Consider the following 17,284-nt stretch of genomic DNA (forward strand, 5'->3'; position numbering starts at 1 on the left):
CTGGCACTCAACGTTGTAGTTTATTTATTTAAAATCTTTTCTATACCGTCGCTAGGTCATATACCATCGCAACGGTTTACATGTAGACACATAAATTAATGTAGGTGAGGGCGTACAATAGTACATTCTAACAGGTGCTGCTAAAGGTTCGGTTGCAATATATCATTAAAGACAATCATTTGTTTAGTGGGGTAGGTCCCAACTCAAGTTTCATTTTTAAGTATAAAACAGATTACCCACAATCCTTCAGATCTGAAATAATTCTGGATTTAAAAATCATGCTCTTCTGAGAAGATAAGTTTCAGTGTCCAAATATTTGTGTTACTAATCCCAGGACTGTCTCTAATCACGTCAATAGAAAATTAAAACCACAAATCAATTTATGATTGAAATCCAGATTCCTGTATACACAACCAGAAGCGGGTAAATCCTGAGATTATTCATTTCACTTCCTCACTACATTTCAACACTTGGCCTTACTAGTGCATTGTCTGAGGCACAGACCATAGCAATACTGGGAGCTTGCAACTGGCACTTTTGTTGACTTAATAAAAGTTATTACCTGGTCTTATTCTCAGGGTCTAAAGCATTGACCTCAAACATTTTCTCAGCCTCCCATTTTGCTTGGATTTCTTTTTCAATGGTCCTTAGAAAGTCCAGCTTTGCTGTTCCCTTTCGTTCCTATTGTAACCAATAAACAAAACAAATGATAAATCACCACCATCTATAATATTTCACCTGATAGTACAGCAGCTGCACCCATCTGATAACATTACCATGCAGGTAAATACACTCTGAACAAATTGTAGACGTATATGCTAATAGCAGAAGGCATGTTTTGGTTATTTCTTTTTGTCATTAGGAGTGACCTCTGGACACCTCAGGGGCCCTTCCACTTGATAATGTTGCTGAAATTTGGCATGACTAGTAACAGGTTGGCCAGATACTCTCCTAGCAAACTTCAGCAAAATCCATCCACAAAGGTGGCCCCTGCAACATACATATGGACAGACAGAAATATGGGCACACCCTCAACAATTAGGTGGCTTTGCTCTAGAGAAATATGTCTAAAAACTGAAGTAATCACACCATACACTCCGTGAATCCATACATTTTTAGCAATAAAGAAAATCCAAAAATAGGAGAGACCACCAAAAGCATTATGCAAAGGTCAATCCAAAAACATTTCAAAAAAGTCATATATTACCACAGACCTCATTCCCAGAATTGAAAACCAGTACCTGTTCAATGATTTCATAAATGGTGCCAATTTCTGTATAACCATGGGTCTAAACATTGCATAATCCATACATTTTTAAATGTTTTGAGTTTATATATTTTTATATTCAACCACAAAACATTTAGGGTAGAAGCATGCATGGTTATCACTCTAAGAAGGTCTCACCTACAAGTCTGCAACTTAATGCATTCAGACATTCTATAAGAAAATCACTTCTTTAAAATTTCCATTGGACATAAATTAGGGAACAGTTATTTAATTATGAGGATTCTCACAACTTTGCTTTAAGGAGATTGAGGTTCCTCTGCTTGAGGGATGGTAGCAATTCTAATCTGGCAACAGCAATGACTAGTGTAGTGGTAAAAACTGTTTAAAGAAACAGCAAAGATGTTGTGACTATTCTAAAGTGCAAATGAGATGTATGCTTTAAAAACTGTTTCAGCACAACTGACCTGCATATAAAATAATGTATGTAAACTTGAACTCTTATCATGTAGTTACATCATTCTCAGTCCACGGCAAAAATGTTCCAAAAATGTGACAATAAGATTTTTTGCACTTATTTATGAACTGAATAAATACATTTAAATGTGTACACCACCTTTCCAACAGACATGCTCAGCTTAGGATAACAATTCTCAAAACAAAGTATAGTTCATACACATAACCAATATATGGCACAATAACATACTGAGAAACCTATGAATTAAACTGATCAGAGTAGAAGTATCAATAATTCATAGACATCCAAAATAAACAAACAAACATAGGTAATCATATCCAATTAAAATTAAGAACTCCATATTTTGCATTTAAGAACAATTCGAAAACAATTAGATAGGTAGACAGTAATAGGCCTAGACCATTAAAATTAATAATAGTTTTGTAAAAAAAAACCCAAATAAAAGTATTAAAAAGTGAATTAGCTTTTAGACACAGGTTAAATCTAAATAAATAAAAATAGTTTATGCTGCAGTTTATTTGAATGGTATATCCTGATTTTTACCTATTTCTTATAGTAGGAGTACTATAAATGGTAATTGCATTAAATATCCCACTCACTGGCATTTCTGAAACTAATCCTACAAATGTCAGACCTACAATTATGCAATTTTTCCTTTTCAGTTTTACAAATTTAAGCTCTCAACTGTTAGGCCAAATGTTAACTTCTACTACTGGGAGAAAGAAGCCACTAACCCTGAACATCTGCAGTGATCAACTCTGCAGGATGTGAATCTACACAACTTCATATTTAGAACAAAAAAGTACGTTTATTATGCATTTTCCCAGACTTAAAATAGGAGAAAAACAGTCAACGCAGTGTGAAGTGACTTCCCTGGTTCTCAGCCTGCTGCTCTAATCACTAGGCTACAAGTGACTAAAAAGGAACTACTGGTTTGCTTCTTCAATATCTGCAGCCCATGCTTTGAATAGATCTTCTAAATCCGTATTCTTCTCAAACAGGATAGGCAGGGGCTCGCCACCGTGGCCACAGCCCAACTTATCTTCTGTCCTATAGGCATCAGCAACTAAAGAAGCTAAGGGGAGAGGGGAGAAGAGGTTAGCTCCCCCACCCCAAAAAGGTGCTCCGCTACCCCTGTCAAGTCTGATCTACCCACTAATCATTCACCTCAACAAAATTCATCCATAATGTCAAAACGAGTCCCGTGCCACAATGACATCTCGTCCTTTTCAGAGGAATAATACCCATTTCTGCTCTCTCCGCCCCCCCCCCCCCAAAAAAAAAAAGTTTACAGCAATTTGGGGGGGGGGGGGAGTGGAATTGGTGCAAACATGAGCTGGCAGGGGAACTGAACGAACGACAGCCTCCCTCTGGCAGCAGCCGTGCGGGAGCTCCCGCAACGAAAGCCACTCACCGTCATTGTGTATCGCGTGCCAGCCGGAAAAAGCAAAACCGGCGCCGAGTAAACCCTCTCCTTACACGTTGCTCCACTCCGCCCCAAGCAGGCGCAGGACGGAAACGGAAAACAACCGGCGAACCACGTGCTCCGCTCTATCCCCCGCCCCTCCCTTCTCTTCCCCGCCTACGTCAAGGGAAGGCGCAGCAGATTGGCTGCAGGCCGGAGCAGGAGGGCGAACGCCTGCGGCGAAATCGTCGGCTGATTGGCTATGGAGAAAGTACGCACGCTTAGTTGACTGGCTGCGGACAAGCAGGAAATACAACTGGCATAAGCAGGCTGCCGGGAAGCGTAGTTTTTTTTTTTGTGCTGCCCAGCTCATCTCTGGTGGTCAATGCCTTGAATGGTGGCATGAAAATACATGTCCGCAATGCCTTTCTAAACTTGTTATAGATGGACGACAGAAGGGGAGGTGTTTGCCTTTAGCCTACTGCGTTACGTCATTGACTCGTATTTGTTTCTGTATCTTTTGTTTGCGTAAATAATTTTTATAATTGTAGGAAAGGTTCTGATTGACTAAATGTATGTAGTGTATATTTAAAATAGCACATTTAGCATGAAAACGAAGCAGTATATTTCAATAATACATAATTGTAAAAACAATTTAACTTGTGAAAACCTTGTCTTATTTTGTAAGGGCTTAGCGTTCTTTCAGTGCTGTTTCTCCATGTTTTACTTTGTTCCTCGTATGATTTGTAGATTATTATTCTTTGTTGATGTCAGGAGAGTTACCCCAGAGGGTTTACAGTCTTAAGAGCATGATTTACTAAGGTTTTACTTCCATTCTGTGTCTAGGGGGAAAATGCTTAGTAAACCAGGCACCAAGTTTGTCCCTGAAATCACTTGCTCAAAGTCACTTGCAGCATCAGTAGGAGAAATGGGATTTGAACACTGGGTTCTCGACCTGATGCTCTAACCACTAGGTTATATGAAAACTCAAATTAAGTTTCTTGAATGTTGTGTGGTTGCTATGTTAGTCCTCGTAAATATGTAGAAATAAAGGGAAAAAAATGGACCAATAGGCTAAAAATGCAGAGATTATAAGCAATACAGAGCAATAAAGTATTCATTAATTTGAAAAAAATGGGCAACAAACAAGTTGTAGATGAGAACTTTTATTGCAGTAATTTATTTATGGCAAGCTTTCGAAAAACTTACTCCCTTCATTGTTTGCACTGATCAGAGGAAGGAAACACAGCTTTCCAAAGCTAGTTACAAAGGTATTAAATTTGTCAATAAAAATGATCACCACCAGTTTGTTTGTTGAACTTTATGCCTATGTAATAAAGTTCCTTTAAAAAAAGAGGACTTGAACATTTGTTTTCCTTAGGGTTTCATGTGCCCTGGGCAGATAGCACAATTCTATTCCCCCAGACTTATCAGCAGGGAATCCAGCCCAGTATTATCTCCTGTTGGTGTAAAATTTCTCAATGGAGTAACCTATACAGAGAAGCAGTTAGTACCCTTAACAGAAGGAATGGGGGTAACCTGCACAGAGCAGCAGTTACTACCTGAACCGCTTGCTAAGCAAACTGGGTGGACTGTTTGGATCATTACCTACTGTCATTTACTATGTTTTGATAGTGGGGAATCCAGCAAAGCTTTCTCTCCCACTGCCCATCGTCCTTCTCTTTCCTCCACCCCCTGACCAGCATCTCCTCTCCCTGCCACCCATCCCTACTTCCCAGTTCTTGCCAAAGACAGAACCAGATGGGAGTTGATTAAAAAAAATAGTGATTTGAATAGCCTTCTAACGATAAGTAGTCCCCAGACTCCTACATTTACTTTTAAGAGAAAAAGGTAACAGTTTTACCCATACTATCTGAAAGATTTGGGTATGTTGGTGGAGGATGTGATCAAGGTTCTTGCATACTGTAGATGAGTTTAAAATGGGTATGGACAAGTTCCAGGAATAAAAGTCCATAAACTATTATTAGCCATGTAGACTTGGGGAAAGCCACTGCTTGTCCCTGGGACTGGTCAGCAAGAAATGGATCTACTTTTTGGGATCTGCTGGATACTTTGTAAAGATCCAGATAGGACATTGTCAGAAGCAGGATTCAGAACTAGATGGACTGTTGCTGTAACCCAAGATGGCACTTCTTATCTAAATTATAAAGTATTCTCATGATTTAAATGTTCATCCATTTTTTAAGAAAAACACATTTCCAGAATTCAGTGTTGCTTCCACAGAATAACAGCACCCTTTGGATGGCCTTTCAGCCCTAGTGTCAGCATGTAGTGCAAGATAAATCCTGCATACTATATTTTGTTTTAGCCCATTTGTTCACCGCTTTGGACGGTTTCACTGGGGCAGCAGTATATAAATGATTTAAATAAATACATCCAACAGAAATTCCTAAAAATTCTTGGTTTCCCATACAGGCCTGCTTGAATTGGATCTATTGCACGGTAGCCTATACTGACAAATCCCAGCAGAGCAAAATGCTGGTCTCTACATGCAGTTCCGGTTTGACCGGTTATTTTTCTAACTAAATTTAACAGGGCTCAATGCTGGATGATACAATACTTAAGTAAAGAGGCACTTCAAAGGCTTGTTTGTATGTCAACATACAAAATCATTTTAGACTCCTACCTAAAAACTACTGTGACCAACGGCAGCTCTGAGGAGTATTTATTTATTTATTTATTTATTTGAATTTCTTATATACCGGCATTCGCGATGGGAGTCGCATCATGCCGGTTTACAATAAACAGGGTGTGACAAAAGGATAAATATTTAAAAACACTTAACATTAACATGTGATAGAATAGGAAAATAGCAGTTACAATAAAACAGGGACATAATGCAACTTGGATTGTAGAGAAGGTGAAAGATAAATTAACAATGAGCTAAAAAAGAAGTAACCAAGGTAATAAAACCTGCCAAATTAGAAAAAGAAAAATAACATTAAGGAGTTGTCCAAGGTTGTTGATTACTCTGACGGAGTTGAGTTGCTTGAGTTGAAAGTAAGTTCAGTTGGTATCTGGAAAGGCTATCTGGAAAAAATATCTGGAAAGGCTATCTGGAAAAAAAATATCTGGAAAGGCTATCTGGAAAAAATATGTTAAAATAAAATCTCTTTTTAAATCTCCATCTGAAGGCGGGTCTCCTGGAGAGGCCTGGAAATTGGGGCAGCCATTTTTAGACTGTAGCTATAGTTTTCCAGGTTAAGATTTGCTCCGTTTTAAGATACACTTAAACCTAAGGGATTTAAAGAGCTGATAGACTGAAATGCAGCCTGTGGATGTTTTTATTCCATCTGCTAGCACTACCTGGAAAACAAACAACCTGAAGATGGCACCATTACTATTAGATCTATTAACGAGGCAGCATGATGTTGAGAAAGCTCCCACTTGAAGGCTGCATAAATCTGGGTTTCACATGATAACCAAAGCAGATCTGCAGGGATGCAGTTCCCTTCCAAAAATCACTCGCTCTCCCTGCACTCCAGCTGACCCCCCTTCTCTCTCCATCTCCACCCACTCCTGAGGACATCCTGCCTGTCACCAAACTTCCTACTTAAATTCTGCTCCTCCAGCTCAGTGCTTTTCAACCCGTTCCTCGGGGCAAACCTAGCTAGTCAGGTTTTTAGGATCTCTGCAATGAATATGCATGAGATAGATTTGCATACAATGGAAGCAATGCATGACAGTCTGTCTCATGCATATTCATTGAGGATATCCCAAGGACTGGGCTGAAAACCACTGCTCTATCTCAATATCTGACCTTCCATCTCAATATCTACTCCTCCAGCTGACCCCCTCTTACATATCCCAGCTCCTTTCACTTCTCCAGTGCACGCCTTTAGCTCTTTTCAAATCCCCCCCCCCATGATTCTCTTACCCCCAAGCCCTTCTTATAACCCTCAATTGATTCTCTGCCATCTCCTTCTCACCCCCATCTCCTGTTCCAGGGTGGCCAACTCCAGTACTCAAGAGCCACAAACAGGCCTGGTATTCAGGATGACCACAATGAATATGAGAGAGATTTGCATGTAATGCCTCCATTGAATGCAAATCTATCTCATGCATATTCATTGTGGATATCGTAAAACCTGTTTGTGGCTCTCAAGAACCAGAGTTGGCCACCCCTGCTCTATTCCATCCTCACTCTTATCCCCAATCCTCTCTCACAACCCAGGCTCACTTCCTCCCCTCCAATCCTCTCCATCCTCTCACATCTGAACCCCTCTTACCCTTGCTCCTCTCTTACATCTCACAGTCAGTCTTCCATCGACCCTCTCTCAGTCTCCACAGTCAATCTGTCTCCAGCCGATCCAACCTCCACCCTCTTACTTGTGATCCTTCCCTTCAAATTGCATCTTTGGATGACAACTGGTGAGAAGAGATGGCAAGCTGACTACAGGGACAACATTTTTCTCTTAGGTTCAGTGTTGGATGAGGAGAGAGCAGTGGTAGCTATCCTCACTGATCTGAGCACACTCAGCCTTCCCCTCCCTTCATGGCTGGTCCCAAGCCCAACTGATGAGCAAGGCGGCAGCAGCGTTAGTAATAAAAGCCACCGTGCGTTTTGTGATCCAGTGAAAGCTCACAGGTTCTGCAGTAGCCCTGATCCCTCTTCCTGCAGGGAAGAAACTCAAAGGCAAGGTCACTGCAGAGCCTGTGAGTGCATGGCCTGGCTGAGTGGCCCCCGTGCCTTCCAATACTAATGCAGCTGTGACCTGGTGCCTAAAGAATGCTGGCACTTGTGACCTCATTTGGGGGTCCAGACACAGAGTTTGGGATAAAATATGTGAACACTGATGTTTCCACGAGATCAGATGTGCTGAAGTTCAGTAGCTGCACATAAGAGCATCAGGTGCAGTAAAATTAAGAATGAAAGTCAGAGAATGTTCAAGAATATTAGATATCACTTTGAATGTTTTGATTATTCAATAATATTAAAATAGGTACAATTACTTTAAATAAGAACCTGTTAATATAATATTATAAAACGTAATCAAATGCAATTTATGTGAACCTTTGTGATCTTGTTGGAACGACGATATATAAAAAGCATAAATAAATAAATATAGAAATGGAGGGCAACGTGAACGAGCTTATAAAATGTTAAGAGTTGTAATCATTTTATTTTACGACATTACAGGGAGAAATGGGGTTTTCTTTCTACATAATAGATCCGTGATAACTGATAATATTACAGGATTATACTAATTTGGCGTGGTTCCCAGCTTTGGCCCTTGGGTCCTGAGCTGTTCTTAGCAGGCGACTGTGCCAGTGTCACTGTTCCCTGCAGCAAAAAATCCTACTTGACATAAGAATGTGAAACAAAATGTGAAGCCAGTGGCTCTGCAGGGAGAAAGTAGAAGGGCTACCTACTGTTGCTTAGTCACCTGCTTCCTTCCCTCCTGAGCACAAGAATGTCATTCTGTAAGTGAGGATGGAAATAAATCAGTTACTATAGAAGAATGTTAAACCCTTCATCAAACAGCCTACAATAATTACAATATGGACAGTGGTTACATTAAGTCCTATAATGTAATCAAAGAAGAGTAGAGCAAGAGGCACAGAACGGCATGTGATAAAACACTCTAACACCATAAGGTGCTGCCAGAATTTCAACACACTTAGTATTGCGATGTCAAACATCAGATCCTCAAGTAAAGGTCTTCCTATACTGGTGCACGGCCAGCTCAGACTAGGGGATGTGCAGGAAAAGAAATGTTGTGTTGTTTTAATTCAGGTTTGGGGGGTTTTTTATTCAGTTTATTTCATTTGCTAAACAGAATTAAATAATAAAAGAAAAATCCCAAAAGAAAAAATCTAAAAGAAACAGTACCCACTGGCCTCACTTGCATGGGGGTTTCTAATAAGAAAGGAGCAGGTACAACCCCCGTCTCGCCAGCTCTGGGTCCAGAATAGTGCCGGTGCCACTTTGTCTCACATTATATGGCCCTACAACAAAATGACTTCAGGATCAGCTGGCACCATTTTGAAGACAGAAGCTGGCGGGGCAGGAGCCCCATTTTGACTGCTTCTTATGCTTGCATCTCCCTGGATGGAGAAGATTGGATCCAAGAAGGGTGGGATGATTATGGGAAGGCCTGGGGGGGGGGTATTTTTTTCCTGTTTCCAAAATAAAACTGGATAAAACAAGGAAGTTGGTAATATATTATACGAGTCAGAGTGGGGGACAGTGTAGAAACCTGATTTGGGGATTTATGTGCGTTTTCTGAGATATGCAGCCTTTATGCTGAATTTTTGTTGTTTTTTTTTTTTTGTGGGGGCGGGCGAGATGGGACAGTGAGTATTTGGGCTTGGTAGTTTCTTCCTGCTCTTTTAGTTAGTTTCCTAGTTAGGGGCCAGTACATGTGGACTCTACGTCCATCCAGTTAAGTATCACTGTTGTGCAATGGCCAAGCCTTCTTTCCCCCCAGGGACTAGGGACACTGTGTTTCGGAAGCATCACCAGCACCTGAGGAGCAGTTTCTTCCTGGTAATCGAGCCCAAGTCTTCTATAGGGGAGCATATGGCATTGGTACTGAGCCACCAAGCTGGCCTAAGTTCTGCTATGCTGAGCTTAACATAGGATGCCATGACTTTTATTCAACAACTTTGTCAAATTATCACTTGGCTATATATTTTTCTAAATTAAAATTTTGGGTAATTTGGGTTAATAGAACTTATGCAAACATATTTAAGTCAGGCAATTTAATGATGAGAAGCAGGTAACAAAGCAAGAATTTGGATGGTAACATTTGGTCAACAAGTGCCACAGATAGGTCACGTCTTCTTTCTAGCTATGCTATCCAATGAATATTCATGACATTTTTGCATATAATTATACATTTCCGTTATCTCTAGAAACCCAGAGCTGTTTACTCTATACATTTGCTTTAAGTTAATAGCTGTTTGAAGTAGAACCAGGCTAGTTTTGGATAGAAACAACCACGATGCTCAAACCTTTTTGGTATTTACCTGGTACAATCCAAACTGTGACGTGAGATTGGCGATGAGTCCCAGTAACACAGAGGTGGCCAACTCCAGTCCTCGAGAGCCACCACCAGGCCAGTTTTTCAGAATATCCGCAATGAATATGCAAGCATGGCCATCATTATATGAACATAAGAACATAAGAAAATGCCATACCGGGTCAGACCAAGGGTCCATCAAGCCCAGCATCCTGTTTCCAACAGTGGCCAATCCAGGCCATAAGAACCTGGCAAGTACCCAAATGCAAGCATGGCCATCATTATATGAAAATCTCTCTCATGCATATTCATTGCGGATATCCTGAAAAACTGGCCTGTTGGTGGCTCTCGAGGACAGGAGTTGACCGACCCTGCAATAACAGAACAAATTGTAGAAAAGTTTACAGTGAGATTAAGCACAGTAGTATCGCATACTTTGATTTGCTGGGGAAACAAGGCTGCCCACCGCAGCCTAATCCATCCAAACCCTTGGGTGGGGGTTTGAAGTCTGCACTGGTGCTCGGTGCGGGAATTTACGCTTCTTTTCCTCTCCCACGTTCAGCGCCGAGTAAACGCGTGCCTGCGCCTTTAAGAGACGCACCGCCTTCTCCCCGAGCCCATGTTAGCCCCCGGAGTTCACGTGCGCGCTCCACCTAGCTTGCTACTTCCACAGGGGTCGGCCCCGCCCACCCCCCCCACGGCCGCCACCGGCTCCCCCGCCCGCCCATTGGCCGCCGCCGCCCGCCCATCAAGGGATCCGACGCTAGGCCGCCGTGCAGGCAGGTTAGCTTGCGCTCGGGGCCTGTTTTGTGTGAGTTGTGTGTGTTGTTCGCTGTGGCGGCTTGCGGGCCCGGCTGACGATGACATGGTTATCGCGGTGTAGTCGCGACGGACGGTCCTGAGCCGCTGCCCCCGCCGGCGCGAGGAGGAGGCAGGCGAGTGGCGGTAAAGCCGGGCCAGGCAGAGCCCGCGGCGCCTGGAGGAGTCATGCTGATAGAGAATGTGGAAGCCCTGAAGTCCTGGCTGGCCAAGTTACTGGAGCCCATGTAAGTAACCGCTGGCAGAGCCCGGGCCTAAGGGGGGGGGGAAGCGAGGCCCTGCCGTCTCTTTGCTTCCGCGCAACGTGTGGAAGTGCCCGCAGCAGTAAGAGGTGCCCCCCCCCCCTCCTCCTCCAGCCTCCCTGCCTGCGTGAGTAAAATGTAACTGCAGCCCCCACACCTTCCAAGGGCTGCGCTGGCCGAGTGTCAGTACGGGAGACCGAGACCTTCTTAGGAATGGGCACGAAGTTGGCAAAATGTTCTCATCCCCTGCCCGGGGGAGGGGGTGCGGGCATAGAGGGCGAAAGTCCAGTGAGGCTGCCCGAAGAGGTTAGCGAGGGCAGGGGCTGTAGAGGTGGCCGACTCCTCGCACCGGCTCTCCGACTTTGTTTTATGCCCCAGGCTTTAAGCAATTGCAAGCGCTTTTTAGACAGTTCCTTTAATTGTTTTCGGGTTAATCATGTGTAGGAGAAGCTGACTGAAACCATGAAGCATCATTTTTTTTAAAACCGTGCAGAATAAAACTGAGCTAAACCTATGTCTGAAAGAAAAGTAACATTCTTGGGAATCCAGAAGACCAAAGTTTTGTCCCATTGCTCTGAACTTGTCATAGTCTAATTTTCTTGTGAGAAAGGGCAGATCTCCATGTCATTCCTTTTGATAATCCTTTTTGACACTTTTATTGTGTTCTGGTTGACAGATTCAGACTTTCACTATGCAAGGCTGGTGGGTGTACAGTTCTGTGTAGCAGAATGGGAGTAAACCTACTTGATGCATTCATGAGCTAAACATTCATAATTCATGTTTTTGGTTCTAGCAGCAATGTTTCTTATTTTGAGACTAGTTTAAGTTACCATTGGGAAGATATGAAAATATACTGTAGTTTGAAGTGGCTCATATAATGAACTTGTGTGTTCTAAATTTTATCTGTTACATTTTTTAAAATTCTGATGTAAATTGGTTTAATTGATTCATTTGTATTCTCTCTGATATATAGGTGGCATTTTTTTTAAAGGCTTATGTTGCTGTCTCTGACGAATAAGTAGCATAAATCGGTATTCATTCTAGAAATGTATATACAATGGGAGCCAAGGTATACAGAACTTGAACACATTTAAAAATGAGTCTCTCTTGTTTTTTAACAATTATGTTCACTTTTCTTGCGTTAGAATTCTTGTCTTGCTCTATGGCTTTCGTTCAGTAGTAATTTTATATATTTTGGGGGGGAATACTGACTGCCACTTCTGTATTCTAACATCTACATGCATTGGATCATCCCAGCTACCTTTATATAAAGAGAACATTCTTGAAAAGAATGCAACATTTTTTTCCCCCTGGTCATGAATGATTTTTGATGGAGTTTATTGGTTGATTTGTTCCGGATTTCTAAGGCATGTTGTTTTTCCTTATGAGCATTGTATGCTTAAAGAGCAGTACATATTGATTTGGATGACGGGTTTTTTTATGTACAGTGAGTGATCTGTGATGTTGAAGGATAAAATTATCATGGTTGCATAATGGCACCCCGGCACATGTAATGCAGGTCAATCTGAGTGAAAAACTTCTTCTACAGGTGTATAGGGTAATCCCATCCTTGCAAACTGAGGCTTTGTCTAAAAAATGGGTGTTTTTGTAGATGATGATTATTAAACAGATTTGTTAATTGTTCTTTTACCTGAATCAGTTACAGGATTGCACAATGTTATATATAAAATAATATATGGACATAACATAAATACATAATGAACAGAATATATTAAATGTTAATGATACTATACAATATAAACATAGTATAGTTACATAACACATCAAAACACTTGGTAGAAAACAGTAGAAACAGGGCCAGTTTATTGAAGCGAGGGGATCAGAGGTATGAAAGTAGTGTGTTTTTCACTTGCTGGCCAAGAAGGGTAGGCTTGATGGAAGATCCATAAAAACAGAGAAATGTGACAACAGGCCATACGGTCTTTTTCTATCTAGTCTGCCCATCCACACCAGCTAATTCAGCTTTACAGTCCCTATCACTCTCTCAGATATCGTATGCTTTCTTGATTTCAGATACTATTCTTGTCTCTACCTCCACAAGGAAACTGTTCCTTGCATCCACTACTGTCGCCATAAAGAAATATTTCCTGAGTCTATGCCCTTTCACCCTCATCCCATGATCTCTCATTCTAGAGTTGTCTTTACATTGAAAGAGGCCCACTTCCTGTGCATGGAAATCTTGGAGATATTTAAATGCCTCTATATTATCTCCCTATTTCAACTTTCCTCTAGGGTATACATGTTTTAGATCTTTGTCTGTCTCCATATGCTTTAGAACAAACACCACTGACCACTTTAGCCAACTTCTGGATTGACTCAACTGTTTTATATCCTTTTGATGGTGCAATCTCCAGAATTGTACACAGTATTATAAATGAGGCTCGCCAGTGACCCGTACAGGGGCAATATTGCCTCAGTTTTTCTAACTATTCCTCTCCTAAAAAACAAACATCTTTCTAGCTTTTGCCGTCACCTTATCCACCTGTTTGGTCACTTTAACAAATTCAAAAAGGAATGGGATAAACACTAGATCCCTAAAGGCTAGAGCATGGAAATTAAGAAATGGGTGGTGGGGTAACCTGCATGGAGTGGCAGTTCTACCCTTAACCGAAACATAGTGTAACCTGCATAGAGTGGCAGTTACTACCACAAGAAACTTGCTGGGCAGACCGGATGGACCATTTGGTCTTTTTCTGCCATCAGCACTATGTTATATGTATCAGTTATGATCACAGAGATCCTGCTCCTCTTTTGTGCTTAGAAGAATTTCATTCTCTGAGCTGTACCTCTTCCTTGGATTTTTGCATCCTAAATGCATAACTCTGCAATTTTTAGCAATAAATCTTAGCTGCCAGATCCTAGACCATTCTTTGACCTTTGCTACATCCTCCTCGTGTTATCCACATTTTTCTGGCTGTCTATCCTGTTGCAGCTTTTGGTATTATCAGTAAAAAGACCAGCCTTTTCCAGCAATCCTTCCACGATGTTGCTCACGAAAATGTTGAAAAGAACTGATTTCAAGATTGTTCCCTGCAGTACATCACTAGTAATGTCCCCCCTCCTTGGAGTGATTTACCACCACCCTTGTGTGACGAAGTGACCCTCTTTTTCCCCTTTTTGCATATGTGGACCCAGGCATTTAACTTGGTCTACCTTAACTCCTGTGGGCAGGACCCTCCTGGCAGAGAGGAATAAAAATGTGAACCCAGCTGGGCTCAGGTGGCCCCTGTGTCTCCAGGAGAAGGCAGCTTCTGAAGTATTTATGACCTAACCGGAAGGTATTGTAACTTCACTGCTAAAAGGGTAGGCAGTCTGTTAATGCCAGTGTTTAAATGTAATAAGAAAAGTTAAGTTGCAAGAAGAAAAGCTGGCGCCAGCGTGTTTCCTGACTCCAGAGAGAGTGAAGCTTTGTCCAGCAATCCTCACACCTTGGTCACCTCCTTCTCAACCAGTTTCTAACCCAGTCGGTCACTTTAGGACCCATGTCAAGGGCGCTTAATTTATTTATAAGTCATCTACACGGAACTGAGTCAAAGGCCTTACTGAAATCCAAATACGCTACAACTAGCGCTCTCCTTGATCCAACTCGCCGGTCACTTAAAGAAATTGATCAGACTTATCTGATAAGAGCTACCTCTGGTAAAACCCTGCTGCCTTGGATCTTGCAATCCATTGGATTCCAGAAATTGCTCTATCCTTTGTTTTAGCAGCGATTCCATGAATTTGTTCACCACAGAGGTCAGACTAACTGACCTGTAGTTGCCAGCCTCTTCCGCCTCTTACTTTTGTGAGAAGGAACAGTATCTCCCCATCTCCAGTTTTCTGGAACCTCTCCTGAAAAGGTCAGTCAGGTTCACTTAATCTCCTCCGATGTATCCCATCTGGTTCCATTGCTTTATCTACTTTGTTAATTAGCTCCTCATAATCATGTTTTTCCTGAAAATCGATTGAAGTTTACCTCACTTGCAGTCTTATTTGTATTTGTTTTATGTGGTCCTACTCCTGGCCCTTCCACAGTGAACACCAAACAGGAATATTTGTTAAGCAGTTTTGCTTTTTCCTTGTCAATCTCCACATATTCCACCTCCAAGTCTCACAAGGCCACTTTACTGTACAGAGGAATATCAGCGAATTTCAGAGTCTGGGAATGAATGAGGAGAGGGTGCGCTTACAGGTTTGGACTAGCCTGGTTCTTATAGGGGGCAGAGAGTTATAGGAATGCATCTTTTTCAAATCTTAGCCTCAGGAGTGTTTGTAGGTGCATAGTCCAGTAGGTTGGGCCATGGTCAGTTAGTGACTCGCAGAGGGCTTTGAATTGAGGCCCAATAGGAAGTTGGCAACCAGGCTAATGTGGTCTCTGTAACTGCAGTTGGAAAGCATCCGTGCTGCAGTATTCTGCACAAACTGTGGACATTTTAGCAGTTATGGGAAACGCGTGTGCAGTAGACTAGTTGGGATTGGACAAATGCATGCATCAGAGTTGCTCGGTTGTCTCTCTCTGTGTAGTTTCATTTGCTTTAGTCGCTGGAAGTGGTAGAAAGTGTCCTTGCAACTACAGTGATCTGCGTTTCCATGTTTAGTTAGGAGAATGCCTGGGTTTTAGACTTCTCATCTTGGAACCACTTTTTGCCCTTGTGGGGCCATAGAGGATATGTCAAGAGTTTAGTGCTTCAGTTCTGGGGGAGTGTAACTTGAGTTTGTTGGAGGTGGCCTATCTTTTATGTGGTTATGTGACGATAAACGACCAGAAAAGTATTAGCAGTTTTATGAAGGCTGATTGGTCGTGTGGGATACATCAAAATACTATTTCTTCCTGGAAATGTTTAGAGTACTTCTCTGCAACATTTGACTTGTGCAACGAGAAGCACTATTTCTTTTGCTTAAGTTATTTAAAAAAGCTGATAGAGAAATAACTGTTCAGTCTTCCTTTATCTTTTATTAAGTTATTTTCTCAAATTCGTGATCCATCTTTCCCAAAGTGGAATGAAGCATAGACTAATTCTATTTCGTTTTGGTTTATTTCTTTTTAAACTTTTTTTGGTCTTTGTTTTACTGTCCTGATTGCAGTGTAATACTTTTTTGGTTCTTATGCTTTGTTTAAAGCGCTACACATTCTGCCTATAGCTCTACAGCTTTTAGTATTTCTGACTTTGGTGTCCTGCTCTCTCTAAGAAAAAAACCTTGTTCTTTTGCAGAATCAAAATGTACCTCCACTTCATTTTATCCTGTTTTAAGGAGAAACAGTGGTAGCTGTCAAACTGTTGGTTTGTTTTTTGCTTTGTTTTTTAACTAGTCTTCTGTAGCATTTTGGTTGTAAGCATGTTTCATCTACCAGTAGTAACCATGTTTTGCCTTTTGTTTAGATGTGATGCGGATCCTTCAGCCTTGGCAAACTATGTGGTGGCTTTGGTAAAAAAAGACAAATCGGAGAAAGAGCTCAAGGCTTTTTGTGCCGACCAACTGGATGTCTTTTTACAAAAAGGTATTCTATTTTCCCATCTTGATTTTTATAGCTTGCAGAATCTTGCATGAGTTATATACCCATTCCGCATTAATTTTCTACCTTCAGAGTGGCTCTGGAAGCCTGTTTGGTAACTATTTTGCAACCTTTCTAAACCTTATAGAGATACCTTCAAGTAGGATGACCAAACAGGACATTGTTCTTGAGAATTAAAGAATTGAAGTTGAATTTCATCTTGTTTTGGAAGGCAGAATAACAGCTTAAAAAATTAGTGAATGCAGTTTGGACCTGTCACGAAAACTTTAATATTTTACTTACATTTTATTTGTTGTAAACCTCATTGTGAGCTGCTTTGATGGACCAGAAAACTGCTGTATAATGGATTGTATTGGATTTTAAATATCTCACTGTTTATTTTCATGACGTCTGTTTTTTGCATCATGGTTGAACGGTTTTTGACCTGAAGATCCTCTCTTTATTTTCAGGAAATTGTTTTCCATTTGTTTAAAAAAAAAATATTGCATTTTTTTAATGGTATTATACTTGATTTAAACCTATTAGACAAATCAAGTGATTTTTAGGTACTGTTAAAAAAAAAAAAAAATAACTCATTCGCTCGTTACATGCTTCCTATAAATGTGCTACGT

The 17,284-nt window shown here is 41.2% G+C and overlaps 2 protein-coding genes across 3 annotated transcripts in view; one reads left to right on the forward strand and one right to left on the reverse strand.

Annotated features, from left to right (window-relative positions):
* LARS (leucyl-tRNA synthetase) overlaps positions 1-10,652 on the reverse strand; it is a 42,509-nt gene extending 31,857 nt beyond the window's left edge. Inside the window, exons 1-3 of one of the 2 annotated variants that reach the window (XM_029583645.1) lie at positions 10,530-10,652; positions 8,503-8,551; positions 563-681 (exon numbers count right to left, since the gene is read on the reverse strand). In XM_029583645.1, coding sequence (XP_029439505.1) covers positions 563-603 — 41 coding nt within the window. In that variant the 5' untranslated portion in view covers positions 604-681; positions 8,503-8,551; positions 10,530-10,652. Of the gene's footprint in view, positions 1-562; positions 682-3,117; positions 3,257-8,502; positions 8,552-10,529 lie in introns of those variants that run through there. The other variant, XM_029583644.1, reaches the window with a different exon arrangement.
* Positions 10,653-10,834: 182 nt separating this feature from the next.
* Positions 10,835-17,284, forward strand: part of RBM27 (RNA binding motif protein 27) — a 46,774-nt gene continuing 40,324 nt past the window's right edge. Inside the window, exons 1-2 of the mRNA XM_029583660.1 lie at positions 10,835-11,140; positions 16,540-16,658. Coding sequence (XP_029439520.1) covers positions 11,082-11,140; positions 16,540-16,658 — 178 coding nt within the window. The 5' untranslated portion in view covers positions 10,835-11,081. The remainder of the gene's footprint in view (positions 11,141-16,539; positions 16,659-17,284) is intronic.

The sequence above is a fragment of the Rhinatrema bivittatum genome, chromosome 18, assembly GCF_901001135.1.
Source record: "Rhinatrema bivittatum chromosome 18, aRhiBiv1.1, whole genome shotgun sequence".
In the NCBI taxonomy this organism is placed as follows: Eukaryota; Metazoa; Chordata; class Amphibia; order Gymnophiona; family Rhinatrematidae; genus Rhinatrema; species Rhinatrema bivittatum.